We start from the raw sequence: 16,492 nt of genomic DNA on the forward strand, positions 1-16,492 counted from the left end.
TCAGTAGCAATTTAATGCAGCTGGCTACTAACTAGCTGCGTGACAGTCTGGTCCTTGTGTTTTTGTAGTGTTTATGCGTTTAAATTGTTCTGTAGCCTGCCTCGAGCCATGAGAAGAGGCGGGTAAGAAATAAAATTATTGTTGTTGTCATTGTTATTATTATTTGAAACGCAACAAGATTAGTACACAGCAAACTAGATTACTATGCTAGCTGCTGCTGCTGTTATTCTTGTTCTTAGTTTTGCTAAGTTGTTGATGTAGAATACTAGCAATCATAAAGTCTTACTTCATCTTCCTATTCTGTGTAGTATCCTTGTGATAAGCTTTCAAACATGGGCCATTTCCCTTGTTTCGTGAATTTAAAGATCAGTGCAAATCTTCATTTTCTATAAATAATTTAATAAATATTTTTGTTTTACAATGATACATAAAAAGTGACAATATATATATTTTATCAGAAACAAGAGTCAAAAGACATTTAAGGATCAGTATACTTTAATAAGGTATCAGTGTCAAAATACATTTCCTTATCAAGTTAAAAGTTCCCATAGAGTTACAAGATTATCAATAGGAAATCCAACAATATAGAGAGCATGAAAAACATAATAGTCACGGTTAATATTTTTAACAATGCTTTTTTTTTTTACCCCCACCTCCCTTCCCCAGTGCGTTTTAGTAAATGGTTAGGGTACATCTTAACACTGGAACTACAAATAGAGAATACAAATAAAATAGCAATATTTAAGTGTCATTAAGCCTTCTAGCACACAATCATGACCACAATCACATCTGCGTCAGACCATTTACTCTAGAGAAGCAATTGGAAATCAATGGAATTGCTTGTGAACGACTGCTTGCAGGTGACAGGCTAAAACTGACATTTTTAACTTATGCTTCTTTTCTAAAGCTTGGCTATAAAATTACCAGGTTAGCTCAAAGTATGACCCAAAAGGATCAATTAGTTGTTTTTTTAAGCTAGCTGGATGCAATCAATGAGAAGCTTGGACCCATTCTTTGAACGATGTTACTTAATGATACACCTTTGCAAACATCTTTCCCCTGCTTTCACATATTCTTAACACTGGCACAATTGTGCCCTTCATTTAAAAAAGAGGACCCATCATACCACTCTTCAACAGACTGATCTTCTCTAATTTCAGAATAAGGGTCAGGCCTGGTAAAGGTTTACATGGGAGGCCATCAAGGTCTAGGAAAGGATTCTTCTTCAAATACTAGATTACTGCTGCTACTTGTCAGAGATGATAATATTGGTGTAGATGGGCCAATGGTCAAAACCAACTTCCTGTGTTCTTAGTAACTTCTCTTCATTAGAAAAGAACAGAACATCCAGCCAACGGGCTTCATCTGGCACACTGAAGGTCTTGATCTGCCCCCAGAGTCCATGCCTCTTCCCTGTCATTCACAGCTATTACCATTCAACTCCCATGATTCCATAGCATTGAGTCCTGTCAGTTAATTCTGCAGTGCAGATGCACCTCACAGGCAACTCCCCTCTGAATAAATCTTGCCAATACAAACTGCATGATAGGTCCTGTTATGCTATCTATAAGCCATAAATGACTTGAAGGCACAGAAGACAATATAGTATCAATATATTGTCAAAGGCTTTCATGGCCAGAATCACTGGGCTGTTGTAGGTTTTTCGAGCTATATGGCCATGTTCTAGAAGCATTCTCTCCTGACATTTTGCCTGCATTTATGGTAGGTGTCCTCAGAGGTTGTGAGACCTCACAGCCTCTGAGGATGCCTGCCATAGATGCAGCCGAAACGTCAGGAGAGAATGCTTCTAGAACGTGGCCATATAGCCCGAAAAACCTACAACCCAATATAGTATCAGCTTAGAAGTATGATGGCTCCTAATTCTGAAAGCATGATCTGCACAATATTCCTGAGCTTTGTATCCTGTGGCAGATGTGGACTAGTAATTCTACACAAACTCTAGAGTTTGCTGCTAAGAGATGTATTCATTGGGATATCTACCAATTAAATCAATTTTTGAGTGGTGAGACTCAAAAAATAGGTAAATCCAATTGATTCAGAAGAGCTTCTCTGATTATGACTTGACAACCAGAATTAGGATGCTATCCAAACAGGGTTTATTGTACAGGTGAACAAAATACGGCTCTCCAATATGGACTACAAATCTACTACTCTTCAAAATTGGCTATTTTGGCTAGGAGCTGCAGACCATAACATTTGAAGGGGTGATATTTGGAGGCTAAAGAAGATCTTATTCTGGAACCACAACTATTTTCTAAGTGCAAAACTGTGGACATCGGGCTGAAAGGATTCTAGATAACAGACATGAAATTGTTCCTCTTTTTCCTTCATCTTTCACTCTTGTAATCATGAGAACTATGACATCAAAATATGAACAAATGGAACAAAAAGCTTGCTGTGGATTTTGAAGGAAAGATTGCTGAGCATAAAAGACTCTTGGATATTTCTTCTCACAGACCTTTCCCTGTATCATAGCTTTTATGAGTAACCCTCTCTGGAATTGCATCCCTTTATTCTTCAAACAGGAGCTACAAACTTTTACCAATGAGCTACTCCAATTCCCATTCATTCAAAATGAGAAAGGTTCAAGCAATGCATTAACACTCCACTAGTGCTTACTTTTGGCTGGATCATGTCCACATGGGACTGTAGCATCTAAATGATCAAATTGAAATATTGGCTTTGGCATATGACACCAGTGCCATGTACCTCTGAGTATTGGCATTCTAGTTGGAGCTTGGAAATGGGCACTCTTAGATTAGATGAAAACGATGATGAGGATGTGACATAAAGCATGAAAGGCTGTAATGAGAATCATACAACCCTGTGGAAATCATTGGACTGCAGTTTCCAGAAGCTCTATATGGAATAGCCAATGATGAGGAATACTGGGAGTTGCAGTCCAACACACCCAGAGGACTGAGTCATACACCTGCCCTACAGTTAAATTGAAACTATATTCCACTGTGATTAGACAGTGGAAGATAGTAGTATCTGCTGGAGTCTGGTTCCAGGACCTTCCATGGACACCAAATCCATGGATGGTGAAGTGCTATTTTATACAATGGAGTAATAAAATAGTATCCCTCATATAAAATGGCAAAATCAAGGGTTTTTTTTCTTTTTTAAAAGGGATGGTGATATTTTAAGTTGTGGATGATTGAACCCATGGATACAGAATCTGTGGATATGGTAGGCCAACTGTATAACTTAACAAGGATAATGGCTCTTGTGGGATAAGTATTAATTTTAGTTACTTTCCTAAATACAGGATTTGGCTACCTCAAATGGCAGAGGAGAAAACTTCTGTGCTTCATGTAACTGGATTAAAAAACACACACACATAGACATAGCTATGGCTACTATTATAATTACTTTGAGAAATGGGGAAATTATTTTTAATTGGACGCTAAAATTTCCAGGTTTTTGAACTACAATTCTAAATCATTACTTGTTTTAAAAAGTTATGTAGCAAGCTCTGAAGATTTTAGCAGGAAGCCTGACAACATCACATTTCCCCTTGCTCTGAATTTGCCTTTCCCAGTCTTGCTCTTCCCACTGAAATACTAAGCTTTAATAAATATTATAAAATCTACACACAAACTCCAGGTCCTTGAACTGTATTATTGCTGGACTGAATAGATAAGTGTGCCTGGCAAAGGCAAGCAATATTGCATGGAATGACATGAACTCCTTCTGCTGAAATAAATTCCTGAGCACCAACACAGTGTTTCTGAAAGTTCAGATTGCCCTTCTAATGACCTCGTGAAAGACGATTTGCATTCAAAAAGCTATCAACAATTAAAAGGTAAGCTAAAAAGACCAGTAATAATCCTCCCACTCAATGGCTCCAGAGCCTATAAAATTTTATTTCCTCCCAGTATAATAAAATGGCAAGCAAATATATTTTAATTTACTTCTTAGCAAAATTCAGTAGTGCAGGGATATAGCTATAACTGGCTGGGGAAGAAAATAAAAATTAATAGGCAATTAATTAGCACTATTAGTAATAGCTTTTGGACTTATCCCACAATGTCAGAAAAGGCACCCTAAAACTACCAGGTGCAAATAAAACAGTTCCTACAGACACTACATAGTGTTGTGACCATGCCTGAACAGGTATAGCAAAGTACCAATATAAACATTTAACTTGGAGAAAAGCATCAAAGAATCAGTTATACTTCAAATATTTTTAAAAGGAAAATTAAAACAGTGTAATCATTCTTTCCACTGTTTTCAACTTTGTTTTCACACTCCTGCCATAATTGGAGAGATTATAGGAGGGTGACACTGACTTAAATGAGAAGCGTTGTCTGCTTTCTTTGATTATTCTGCAGTACCATGCTCTAAATCTAAAATGGCAGCAACCACTCCATCAGTTTGAATCAAAAGGACACTAAGATCTTGGGCATTAGATATAGCCTAGTATAAAAAACACCATGTTATTGCTAAAATCCAAATAGTAGGAGTTATTTGCCTGGTAGCTTTGGTTCTTCTGCTAGAATGAAAAACTCACCAATCCTCAAATCCTTGCCAGAAGAAGACATACATTCAGCCCTCCATGTCCGCTGGAGTTAAGGGCACCCCCATGAAAATGAATAAAGGAATTGATTTTTTTTCTTTACCTGAGAGAACACATTTCTAGATCTCAGCATGAATCTATGGTCAACTTGTGCTGGACGTTGACCATAAAATCGCATTGGGAGACCTAGAGTTTCCTAGAAAGATATTCTCTCTAAAATCTTTAGGTTCTCCAACACGACTGAAGGAAATTGACCATGGAGTCACACTAGAGGACCTAGTTATTCCTAAGGACTTGGACATGAATCAAACTGGTTAATCAAATTTGCAAAAATCAAAACCACATATCTGGAAGGATGACTATATATTAAACCAGACAGTGTACTGCTGGTTGCAATATATGCAATTGAGTTTCATTTACATCAGAAAGACGCAGGACCAAGTATGAGATTTGTGATCCAATAATAACATATCATTTGCACAGCATCCACCCAACATAACCATATTTTTGGCATGTTGCAGAGAGAGAAGGTGGACTCAGAAAAATTTGTTGCTCTTAAAATCATCAAGACGACTATCAGCTACATTTTTTGCTGCAAGAACATTCAGAGACACCAGGGACAACAATGTGTATATTTTCTCATAATACAACACTACCAACAAGAGTTAGGGAAAAGACGGGTTCATTTCACTCATCTTTGGCAAAAATAAAAAAAAAATCTTTGCAATAAATGGAGCCAAAGTATTACATAGAGGCATTAGCACATCATAGCTTTTTATTATTATTAGCATGAATACTGAGGAAGTTTCATATAAATTACACACAAGGGGAATCATATAATATAAATTTTTCTAAGAAACGCTTTATCGAAATAGAAGGGGGGAAAATACAGTAGATGCATATTTCATTTAATACGAATAAGAAAGTGAGTAACTTCACAGAAAGGCCACTATTTGGTAACGTGGACAAGTTCAATAGGTAAGTAAAATCTTGTAAAAGTGTAATCAGTATTAGAAATTGTCTACTTGCAAAAATAGATTTTAAAACTGCAGCTGTTTTGAACAGTATAGGCCAGGGAACGCCGCAGGGTTGGCTCAGGTCGCTTGGTCCAGAGCTCGAAGCAAATCACTTCCTTGCAGAAGCATGGAGCTGCCCACCATCGGGACGTTAACCTCACAGTCATATCGGGTCAACTCTGGCAACAAATAAGGTTCAAACGATGAGCCAAGCAGACGACTTGTCATTCCTGAAATATAAAGATTTGAGGGTGATTTGATAATACATCTTGAATTATGCCCTTCCCCAAAGACCTTAAAGGCAGTTTACAACCATCAGTTTACTATCATCATAAATTTCCCGGCTGATTCAAATTACAACTTTGCCCTTGCTATGATCCCAACCCAGACTGGGTCAACCCAAACTCCTGTTGATGACACTTCTACTGATTACACTGACCAGCAGAAATTTTGGTGCCTCAAATGTTAGATCTGTTTCTGTGTATATTTGACCTGCCGATTCCAAAAATGGTACCAGTTTTCCCATATCAGCTCTAGTTTTTGAGATACAGAACATATGCCATATACCAGACTTCAACTGCTCTCTCATAAGAAATTATGTGAAACATATTGAAGAAACTAGAGCTGTTGTGGTCTATTCAATGCAATTTCTGAATCAGGATCCAAATAACTCCAGGAACAGGCCTAAAAATCAAAATACCCAAATATTTTTTTGTTAAGCAGTTTTGTTTTGATTATTTCAAATAGTTATAATTCTGCAGTATGACTGGGAGGTTCAAGCCATTAAATCCATATTTCAACACTGTAAATCTTGGTTTGGATCTCTCCTAGCACATTCTGAACATCCATTGTAAAAGCTAACTTTATCTGTGTTGTTAGTTTGGGTGGTAAAGGGTAGATTTACTTTTTAAAATTCTAACTATAATGGCAACAGATTGAGGATGTTTTAGATCTGTAACTGCAACTAAGTAACTTTATAGAGTTTAAATAAAGTTACTTAGTTGCAGTTACAGATCTCAAACATCTTCAATCTGTTGCCATTATAGTTAGAATTTTAAAAAGTAAATCTGCCCTTTACCACCCAAACTAACAACACAGATAAAGTTAGCTTTTACAATGGATGTTATAAGTTCTATTTATCTCCCTCTCAACTCAAGAGCACATAGCAGGAGGCAGCCCTTAACTCACAACATATTCTCTGCAATTTGGTCACACCACAAAGAGTTGGAAGTTATATGACAAAAGAAATAAGGCTATCATTTGTTCAGTTACAATCACACAGCATAGTTGAGCATTGATCTATAACCGTGGTTCCCAACCTTTTTTTGACCAGGTAGCACTCTAACCAGGGACCACTTGACCAGGGACCACTCTCCAACATTAATACCAAAAGGGTTACAAATCGGTTTTTGGTCAACTTTAGATTCGGTTTGGTTATTTGGGGTTCAGAAAATTGCATTGGATAGACCACATCAACTCTAGTTTCTGATACAGAACATATGCCACCCAGTAGTCACCATCTGCTTGCCCTCAGTAAACCAAATTTAATAAGCCTCAGCACTATAAGAAGGTTTTGCGAGACCAGTTGCTCTCATTGCAACGATGAGGTTATGGACCACATTTAAGTTCTTGTGGACCACTGATCTATAAAATATTGGTACCCAGTGTCACAAACCAAGTGTGCATACCCACTAAAGTTCTTCAAAGCAACCTGATCTACTTTCAAGTTAGTTTTATCGACTGCCGTGATCCTTACCCGACATCCTATGAGCTTGCGACACACTGAACTCCTGATAAGGGGGATTATAAAAGTTGGGGGAGAAGATGGCTTTGGGGTTGTTAGCAGAGTTTCCAGAGGAGGGTGGGGGATGCAATGGTTGCTGCTGATGCACCATGTTCACTGGTTGGCCCGAACCTCTTTGTGGGTTACAAAGAAATTCATCTGCAAATAAAAAGAAAGAAAAAAAGTAGAGTTTAAAAGCAAACATCTGGATACAAAACTTTATCAACTTTGGTTTGACTCAGCATAGCTTTTCTCACATTCCTATTGTTGTGGCATACACATTTTGCTTAGAAAGGATTCCCCACTTGAGTCTGGGATGTCTTTGGCATGATTTCCTAAGGCTGCAGTTTCAACAATGATGACTTACACTTAAAGAATGGCTTCCTACATTGGAGAAGACTGATTGCAAATGGTCACTAGTTGGGGTGAAAACATGTAGACCTTTGATCTTATTTGACTAAACTTCCATTGCATAAACTAGAATAACTGAGGGTGCAAAATTCTAAAGTCCAACAACAACTGTAAGCCAACGTGTTGTCCATCACAGCAGGGTGGAGTTGGCTTGCTTGGGAGCATCAGTTCATAGTTTGATGTTGAAATATGAAAGAACACAGCATATTCATAAGTCTTTCACAACCTCTTTTCAGGCGGTAATCACTGTTAAGATTGAATGTATGCAGGAAGGAGGGCCTTCAGACATTTGCATTGTGTCTGAGATCCTTTACTATACCTATGGGATGTGAATCTACTTACCTATAGTTACATGGTGGTTATGCTATACCAGCACCCCATAGTCTATCTGAGGTTCCCAGGAACATTCTCCCAATGCGCCAGGGATCAGAAAAATGAGCAGCTGATGGTTCACAGACCAGCACTGGTCCAAGGAACATCACTTTCAACAGCACTGTGCTATTCAATGGGCCTGCTCATTGTCCCACTGTATTGTGGAAAATGCTCTATAGCTGTTTCTGCAATTCAGTAAATAAAATGGAACACTAAAGGCACTGACAAATGCATAGCAGGGGTTGGACTAGATGGCCCATGTGTTCTCTTCCAATTCTGTTATTCTATGATTCTATGAAATAGTTATACTCTATCCAAGAATGTGCAATGGCATGGCTGGAGGTCTGCTGATAAATCCTAGAATTGTCCTATTGAATCAATTGCTGAATGTTAAGGAAATGTTGATATTTAATGTAAGTAAAGTCCAATTGATTCTATGGCTCTACTCTAATAAGAGATATAAATGGATTAATGCCCACAATGAAATGGTTATGTTCTCAGAACCCTGCATGTACAGTAATGAAGTGAGCACATTCATGGACCAAAAACTATAATCATATCTGTAGGGTAGCATACTTACACCTATGAAATCAACAACATGCTGGCCAGAAGAGGCAACTTCATGTATGAAACAGTGAAATAGTCAGCTTACTAGCAAACACAAATGCTCTTCAGTGGAGACACTGCATACATTTGGCAAGGGAGCCACACTTCAATATTACATTTTCCCTAAAGTCTTACCGTTAAGGACACTTGTGCTGAGTGACTTCTTTTCTGTGAGCAGTGCACAGTTTTCACCTCTGAGAATTTTCATCCTTTTCCACATTAAGTGGGTCGGATTAATGCCAGATGTATCTCCTTGTGGCTACAAGAAAGAGATGGAAAGAGAAGGGATAAATGACTCTAGAAATGTACACTGTCTTGTTTTCTATTTCATTTTTAATATCACATAAAGCTAATGATAGTCATAGTTAACGATTGATTACCCCATTCAGGTGCTGAAAAGCTTGTTCTTCATACTCCAGGTGCCGCTTCAGCTTCAAACTGTTGGCGAGAGCAACCCGCGCAGGATTTATATCTATGCCTCGCTGGCCAAAACTCTCCAATGACCTGTCAAAACAAAACAATATTTTGGAAAAACTAAATAATTATAATTTTTTTTTTTGGAGAACAGGCTTTTATCTGACTGTTGGCAGTCAGGTCAGAAATATCTTTCTTGGAAGAGAATTCAATGATTGTAGAACACAGCTGTAGGAGATACAAATGATGAAATATAAACTCTTTTATTAACTATCCATACTGTCCAATATCATTTCGGATTCCATAAAACTTCCTAGCAGGAATAGGAGACAGTATTCTTTAGGCACATAAGTAAAGTATTTAGAATGATAATAAGAGATACAGCCTTATCACACCAGAGCATGGTATTTTGCAGGATTTTGCTGGATTCTGAGGTTTGCAGTTTAGTGAGGCATAGGACTCCTCTGAATGAGCAGTTTAAAGGCTCCTACCAAAACTACAAACCTCAGAATTCTGCAGGAGGCAGAATTTAAAGTGGATACATACTCTAGTGCAGGCATGGGCAAACTTCAGCCTTCCGGGTGTTTTGACTTCAACTCCAACAGTTCCTAACAACCTCAGACCCCTTCCTTTCCCCCCTCAGCCACTTAAGTGGAGTTGGAGTCCAAAATCCCTGGAGGGCCCAAGTTTGTCCCTGCCTGGTCTACACTGTGGAATTATTCCACAGCATTGAACCATAGCAGTTAAAGGTGCCCTATAGGCCGTCCAGTCCAACCACTTTTTGCAGTAGACACCATCAAAGCCCTCCCGACACTTGGTCATCCAGTTGAAAAGGAGCCCCGAAGGCCATCCAGTCCAACCTCATTTGGCAGTAAAGGAAGACACCACCAAAGCCTACTCGACAGATGGTCAATCAGTTGGAAGGGAGCTCCAAAGGCCATCCAGTCCAACCTCATTTGGCCTGAAAGGAGTGTGTGTGTGTGTCTGTCCGACTATCTATCTATCTATCTATCTATCTATCTATGTTCTATCCATCTTCTTTCTGTTCCATCTATCAATGTCCCTTCCATCTGTCCCTTCTGTCTATTGTTTCATGCCTAGAATTCCTCTGTTTTTCGAGGGTCACAGCTACGCATGGCAGGGGACAACTAGTATAATATATTGTTTGTACATAAAACTAGTAAGCCACTCTGAGTCTCCTTTGGGGTGAGAAGGGTGGGATATAAATGTCATAAATACATGAAATTACCAGGAACTTCTATCCTCACAGCCCTGAACACCTGCCTGCACAGATGCCCTTAAATTTCTATCATTTCCCTCAATTTTGATTGGAAATATGTTCACAATTAAATATGAGAAGATGCATAGTGTAAGCACATTATCCTATAGAATGCCAGTAATGTTTTAAAAGTATACAGTCCTGTTTATTGACACATTTTGCTGAATTAGGGGAATGCTGCTAACCCAGCGCTGACCTCCTCTTGACATTTTAGATCAACATGTCTGCTGGCAAGCTTCCACTTCAATGGGAGAATAAAGACTTCCTCATGAGGTTTCCACTTCTGTAGCCATTAAATATATTGTGGTTACTGTTCCCTTTTTTGGATTCAACCACTTGTTTCTGAGGTGAGTATGAAATTGCAATTAACTGTGCTCGATCATCTCAGCAAATCAATTTGTGACTCTCAAAAAAGATATGGCTGTAATTATTCTACATTTTCAAAACTATTGAAGACCAGCTTGAATTAAGGGGGGGGGGGGGGGGGGGAGTTAACTCATTGCTGCAAGAAATACAACTAAAAAGCTGTCCTGACTTCTTACAACTTTATCAGTTTTATCTAAGAGCAGATATATTGTTTAAGGTCTGCAAGGAAACAATTCCAATGATAAACGACAATTCAAATGTTACCTTTGATTCCTTTTAATCATTTCCTGTAGCTGTATACTAAGATTGAACCAATTCAATTAGAAAGGTAACATGCAGCTCTAAACCATTTCCCTTTATATATACAGTAGAGTCTTGCTTATCCAACCTTCGCTCATCCAACATTCTGTATTATCCAAACACCTGTGCCTCCCATCTGGATCCACAGCTGTTACAATACATTGCGATGTAAAAGTAAAATACAGCATCTTTTGCTCCTTTTTTTACCTTGCTTGTAAAGCAGTGGCTCCCAACATTTGATCCTCCGTTTTACGAGCTGTTAGAAATTGTGGGAGTTGTAGTCCAAAACACCTGGAGGGCCAAAGGTTGGGAGCCACTGTTGAAAAGGAAAACTAAAGGAAAAAATATCCCTTCCTCTTTTTTTATGCTGAAGCAGACGCAGCTCTGTCTCTGAATATTAAATTCAACACACAAACCCGTCTAAGGTAGCAACAATGATTTCCACCCTGAGTTACCTTTTCTTATATAGATTCACATTTGGCAAATGCAGTGGTGGCCCTGACGGAGTGCTAGCCATGGATCTGGAGATCTTATTACCCATGACTCTCCATTTGGTAGGGGTGTATTGTAATGGCGGGTCAGGTGGCCACTGCGTGTTTGGTCTCCCACCCATCGAAGACAGGGGAGTGGTGGCTTGTGCATAGTAGGGCAACAAGGATGCTGACTGGTTCCCACCTGGAGGGCCAAAGGTTGGGAGCCACTGTTGAAAAGGAAAACTAAAGGAAAAAATATCCCTTCCTCTTTTTTTATGCTGAAGCAGACGCAGCTCTGTCTCTGAATATTAAATTCAACACACAAACCCGTCTAAGGTAGCAACAATGATTTCCACCCTGAGTTACCTTTTCTTATATAGATTCACATTTGGCAAATGCAGTGGTGGCCCTGACGGAGTGCTAGCCATGGATCTGGAGATCTTATTGCCCATGACTCTCCATTTGGTAGGGGTGTATTGTAATGGCGGGTCAGGTGGCCACTGCGTGTTTGGTCTCCCACCCATCGAAGACAGGGGAGTGGTGGCTTGTGCATAGTAGGGCAACAAGGATGCTGACTGGTTCCCATTGTTGAAGAACGCTGGTGGCAGAGTCCCTTGACCCGTGTTTATATTCTTGTCAGACATCTGGGGGCAATATTTCTCCAGGAGGAACTGGTTCTGTGCAGGAGGAGCCAGGGGCTGGAAGAGGCTGTTCATGTTATTTAAACTCTGCTGAGTGAGCTGGGCATTTTCGGAGAGCGGGCGCTCCTCTTGACAGATGGGACTCAGTTGGAAATCTTCTCCATCCATGGGAATATAAGGTGCCAAAGTTTCAAGGTCCAGTTCATTGAAGTCAGTCTATCAAAAGAGAACATGGAGTTTGTTTGTTTATTTATTTCAAACATTTGTACCCTGTCCTTCTCAATCCCTGAGGAGAGGCTCTGGGTGGCTTACAATGGCAACAATTTGATGCCAACACATACAAAAATACAATACAACATTACATAACAGAGTAGATAAACACATTAGGTTAAAATCCATTTAAAACATTATTATCAACCATATTGCCATATCTGAGTCCGATTCAGCAGCCAACGACCCAGTCGAAAGCCTGTCCATAGTCTGTTCTAAAACACTGTGATTACTGTCAAGCCTGTTACCCAAATGCCTGGTCCCAAAACCATGTTTTGAGCTTCTTCCTAAAGGAAAGGAGGGATGGAGCTGACCTAATTTCGCTGGAGAGCGTGTTCCACAGGCAGGGGGCCACCATCGAGAAGGCCCTCTCTCTCGTCCCACCAAATGTGTTTGCAAGAAATCAGCCTCAGTGTTATTAGTGGGTTTTACTAGGTAAATGGGTATAATACTGGCATCTATAGCAGGGTCACACTGGGTCAAAGTCTGTGTTAAAGGGGAAAGTATAATCTCTGTTCTAAACCAATTTTCCTTCCTGCCACAGAACAGGTTTAGTGCCTCAGCAATCAGATTTGCCATTGAAAGCTGTGTTTCCACTCCAATGTCCAAATAGATAGCAAAGTACTGGTAAATGCAAAATATATAGGCGAGGAAAATCACCTACTATGAAAAATAGATGTCTTTCAGCTCCTGAGGGAACACCTATTCTAAAAACTTAAGTTTCTTTCTAGTTTGACCTCTAATGTTTAGAACACACTTGCCCAATCTTATGTCTTCTAGAGATGGATGGTTTAGAAAATGGAGTGCTTTTAAAAAATCCTATCCATATAGAATCATAGAATCATAGAATCAAAGAGTTGGAAGAGACCTCATGGGCCATCTAGCCCAACCCCCTGCCAAGAAGCAGGAGTATTGCATTCAAATCACCCCTGACAGATGGCCATCCAGCCTCTGTTTAAAAGCTTCCAAAGAAGGAGCCTCCATCACACTCTGGGGCAAAGAGTTCCACTGATGAACAGCTCTCACAGTCAGGAAGTTCTTCCTCATGTTCAGATGGAATCTCCTTTCTTGTAGTTTGAAGCCATTGTTCCACGTCCTAGTCTCCAGGGAAGCAGAAAACAAGCTTGCTCCCTCCTCCCTGTGGCTTCCTCTCACATATTTATACATGGCTATCATATCTCCTCTCAGCCTTCTCTTCTTCAGGCTAAACATGCCCAGTTCCCTAAGCCGCTCCTCATAGGGCTTGTTCTCCAGACCCTTGATCATTTTAGTCGCCCTCCTCTGGACACATTCCAGCTTGTCAATATCTCTCTTGAATTGTGGTAATTCATTTTTGAAATACCATGTTGTTTTAAATATATATTTTACTATAGTGTTCATATACTGACACAGAGAGTTACACCTTCCTTTTAAGACAAAGTATTTTTAGGGTAAGGTCTTAGTTTTACCTGTGAGCTGCACTGATTCTTGGCATTTGTGTCCATGGCAAAAAGCTTCTCAATCATCTCAATCTTCAGGTCTTCATCCAAGGATGTGTAGTAGTCTCCTGGGCTACTTGGCTGCAGAACAGAAAAGCAAAATGGCCTTTCAAAATTTTGCATCTAGCCTCATGTCTAGTTTATTCTTTTATTTATTGCATCGGAAGCAAATTGAGAATACAGTTATAATGTATATAAAAAACAAAAACAAAGCTTAAAACTTGGCATTATGCTATATTTCCTTTGTCCAGAAGCTGGCCACTTTGAGTGCCTCTGGTGTCTCTGTGAGAAGGTCCTCCATTGTGCATGTGGCAAGGCTCAGACTGCATTGTAGTAGGTGGTCTGTGATTTGCTCTTCTCAACACTCACATGTTGTGGACTCCACTTTAGAGCTCCATTTCTTAAGATTGGCTCATGTCTAGTAATCTAAGGCTAGTAAGAATGTCATCTAGAAAACTGACAGGCAAAATTCACCTCACCTTTTAAAAAAGGGAGGCACAGGTATGTACCGACAAGCAGACTGGTAATTTTGGAGTATATTTGTAAGCTTGATTTAGCATAAAAGGGAAGCTGAAAGAGCATTAAGCCTCAGTATCTGCTAAATAAAGAAGACCTGGCTCTTTCTTGTTTTCAGTTCAGTTGACTTAAACTAAGCCCAGATTAGTAAGCTTTGATGTTATTAATGTTATTTTCACCCAGTTGGTTCTGATGTTTAAAAGTATACAAGGCTCTTTGAGACTACGGGAAATGCAACATCTAAATGGGTAAAGTTAATTTATTCTTTTAAAAGCATGTACGGGCATGCTGCTTTTCCATATGCTTTATTCATCTTAAAGGTAAAGGTTTTCCCTTGACATTAAGTCCAGTCGTGTCCAACTCTGGGAGTTGGTGCTCGTCTCCATGTCTAAGCTGAAGAGCCGGCATTGTCTGTAGACACCTCCAAGGCCATGTGGCCGGCATGTCTGCATGGAGCACTGTTACCTTCCTGCAGAAGCTGTACCTATTGATCTACTCACACCTTCATGTTTTCAAACTGGTAGGTTGGCAGAATCTGGGGCTAACAGCAGGAATGCTATATGGTCAACCTCTGCCAGAAACTGGACACAGAATTGTGCTGGAGGACATTTCTAGAGATATTATTTCTCTAGGAATCTCTAGGCCAGTGGTTCTTAGCCTGAGGTCCCCAGATGTTTTTGGCTTTCAACTCCCAGAAATCCTAACAGCTGGTAAACTGGCTGGGATTTCTGGGAGTTGTAGGCCAAAAAACATCTTGGGACCCCAGGTTGAGAACCACTGCTCTAGGTCCTCAATGTGACTCTCTGTGGTCAATTTTTTTCTAGAGTTGCCCTGGAAGATCTAGAGATTCCTAGAGAACTGTTTTAGAAGGTAAAAAATAGCACTTTTTAAACAGGGTCCTGTGCCCTTCCGTCTTTAAAAAATGGAAGACTTAATGTATTGCTATACATGTTTTAGGATTTTAAAAAATCTCAAATGTATTTCCCTCCCCATTCCATTCATTACCATGTAACAATCTGACAGTAAATTCAGTTGGTTAAGTAGCTATATAACAGAGCAATTAAAACAAAAAGGGAGGTAAATATTTCTGTGTGTGGAAAGTGTGGGCTGGTAAAAACACACAGTGAGCAAGAATCTTCAAAAACCATCTCAGTGAGGACTATGCTTGCTTAGTTACCACAAATGCTAAGTTTTAGGGGCAGAAATCTGGGGCAATAAGAGCAGAATGGAGAATTTTAGAAAATGGCATTCATCACTCATTAGCTAAAACCCTGAATAGAGGCACTCCACGATGCTGCATTTGTTGCAGTTCTGACTTGCACACATATATGGGACCAGCATATCCCTTAAACATAGGGAGGCAGCTGTCTCTGAGGATGCCGGCCAGAGATGCAAGTGAAACATCAGGAGAAAATGCTTCTAGAACATGGCCATACAACCCAAAAAACCTACATAAACTCAATCATTAGGTTGATTTGGCCCTTGATGAAAATGAGTTTTACCTCTGCCATAGCAGTTTGGCCTGGGGATATGTAGCACCCCAGATTCAAAATGATGGCCATTCTGGCCCAAATCTCTCACTACCCACTTTGAATAAAGCAAGATCTTGCCAAGCCAAATCCCAATTGTTGTTGGCATTTGTTGTTGGTTTTGGCTGAAGCAGTACTTAATGCGGCTACTCTTCTGGAATTAATTACTCTTTTTAAATATCACACATGCTCCAATGCACAGGATGGGTTTTCACTGGAGGCCAGCAAACGGGAACAACAAGGTCAACCTTCAACGCAAAGGCCTTTCTTACAGTGGAACAGCTGCTGTTGCTGCTTGCGCTGGGGGTGGTACTGCCAGGTGCAACTTGGGGCAATGTAAATGACGGCACGCTCAGCTTTTCCGCCTGAGGTGCCTGGCTCTTTGCTTCAGGAGGCCACGGCTTGTTTGGGGTCATCACAGCTTTGTTGTAGGTAGAGATTTCCTCAAACTTCTGTGTCCCTGAAATTGAGATAAACAAGGTCAGTTCATCCAAT

General features: G+C 39.9%; 1 protein-coding gene across 1 annotated transcript in view; it reads right to left on the bottom strand.

Annotated features, from left to right (window-relative positions):
* Positions 1–477: 477 nt before the first annotated feature.
* The window catches only part of EPAS1 (endothelial PAS domain protein 1), a 121,541-nt gene continuing 105,526 nt past the window's right edge, over positions 478–16,492 (bottom strand). Inside the window, exons 10-16 of the mRNA XM_060754405.2 lie at positions 16,270–16,457; positions 13,923–14,033; positions 11,930–12,420; positions 9,112–9,235; positions 8,867–8,990; positions 7,316–7,501; positions 478–5,789 (exon numbers count right to left, since the gene is read on the bottom strand). Of these exons, the coding sequence (XP_060610388.2) occupies positions 5,638–5,789; positions 7,316–7,501; positions 8,867–8,990; positions 9,112–9,235; positions 11,930–12,420; positions 13,923–14,033; positions 16,270–16,457 (1,376 nt within the window). The 3' untranslated portion in view covers positions 478–5,637. The remainder of the gene's footprint in view (positions 5,790–7,315; positions 7,502–8,866; positions 8,991–9,111; positions 9,236–11,929; positions 12,421–13,922; positions 14,034–16,269; positions 16,458–16,492) is intronic.

The sequence above is a fragment of the Anolis sagrei genome, chromosome 1 (genome assembly GCF_037176765.1).
Source record: "Anolis sagrei isolate rAnoSag1 chromosome 1, rAnoSag1.mat, whole genome shotgun sequence".
NCBI classification, from domain to species: Eukaryota; Metazoa; Chordata; class Lepidosauria; order Squamata; family Dactyloidae; genus Anolis; species Anolis sagrei.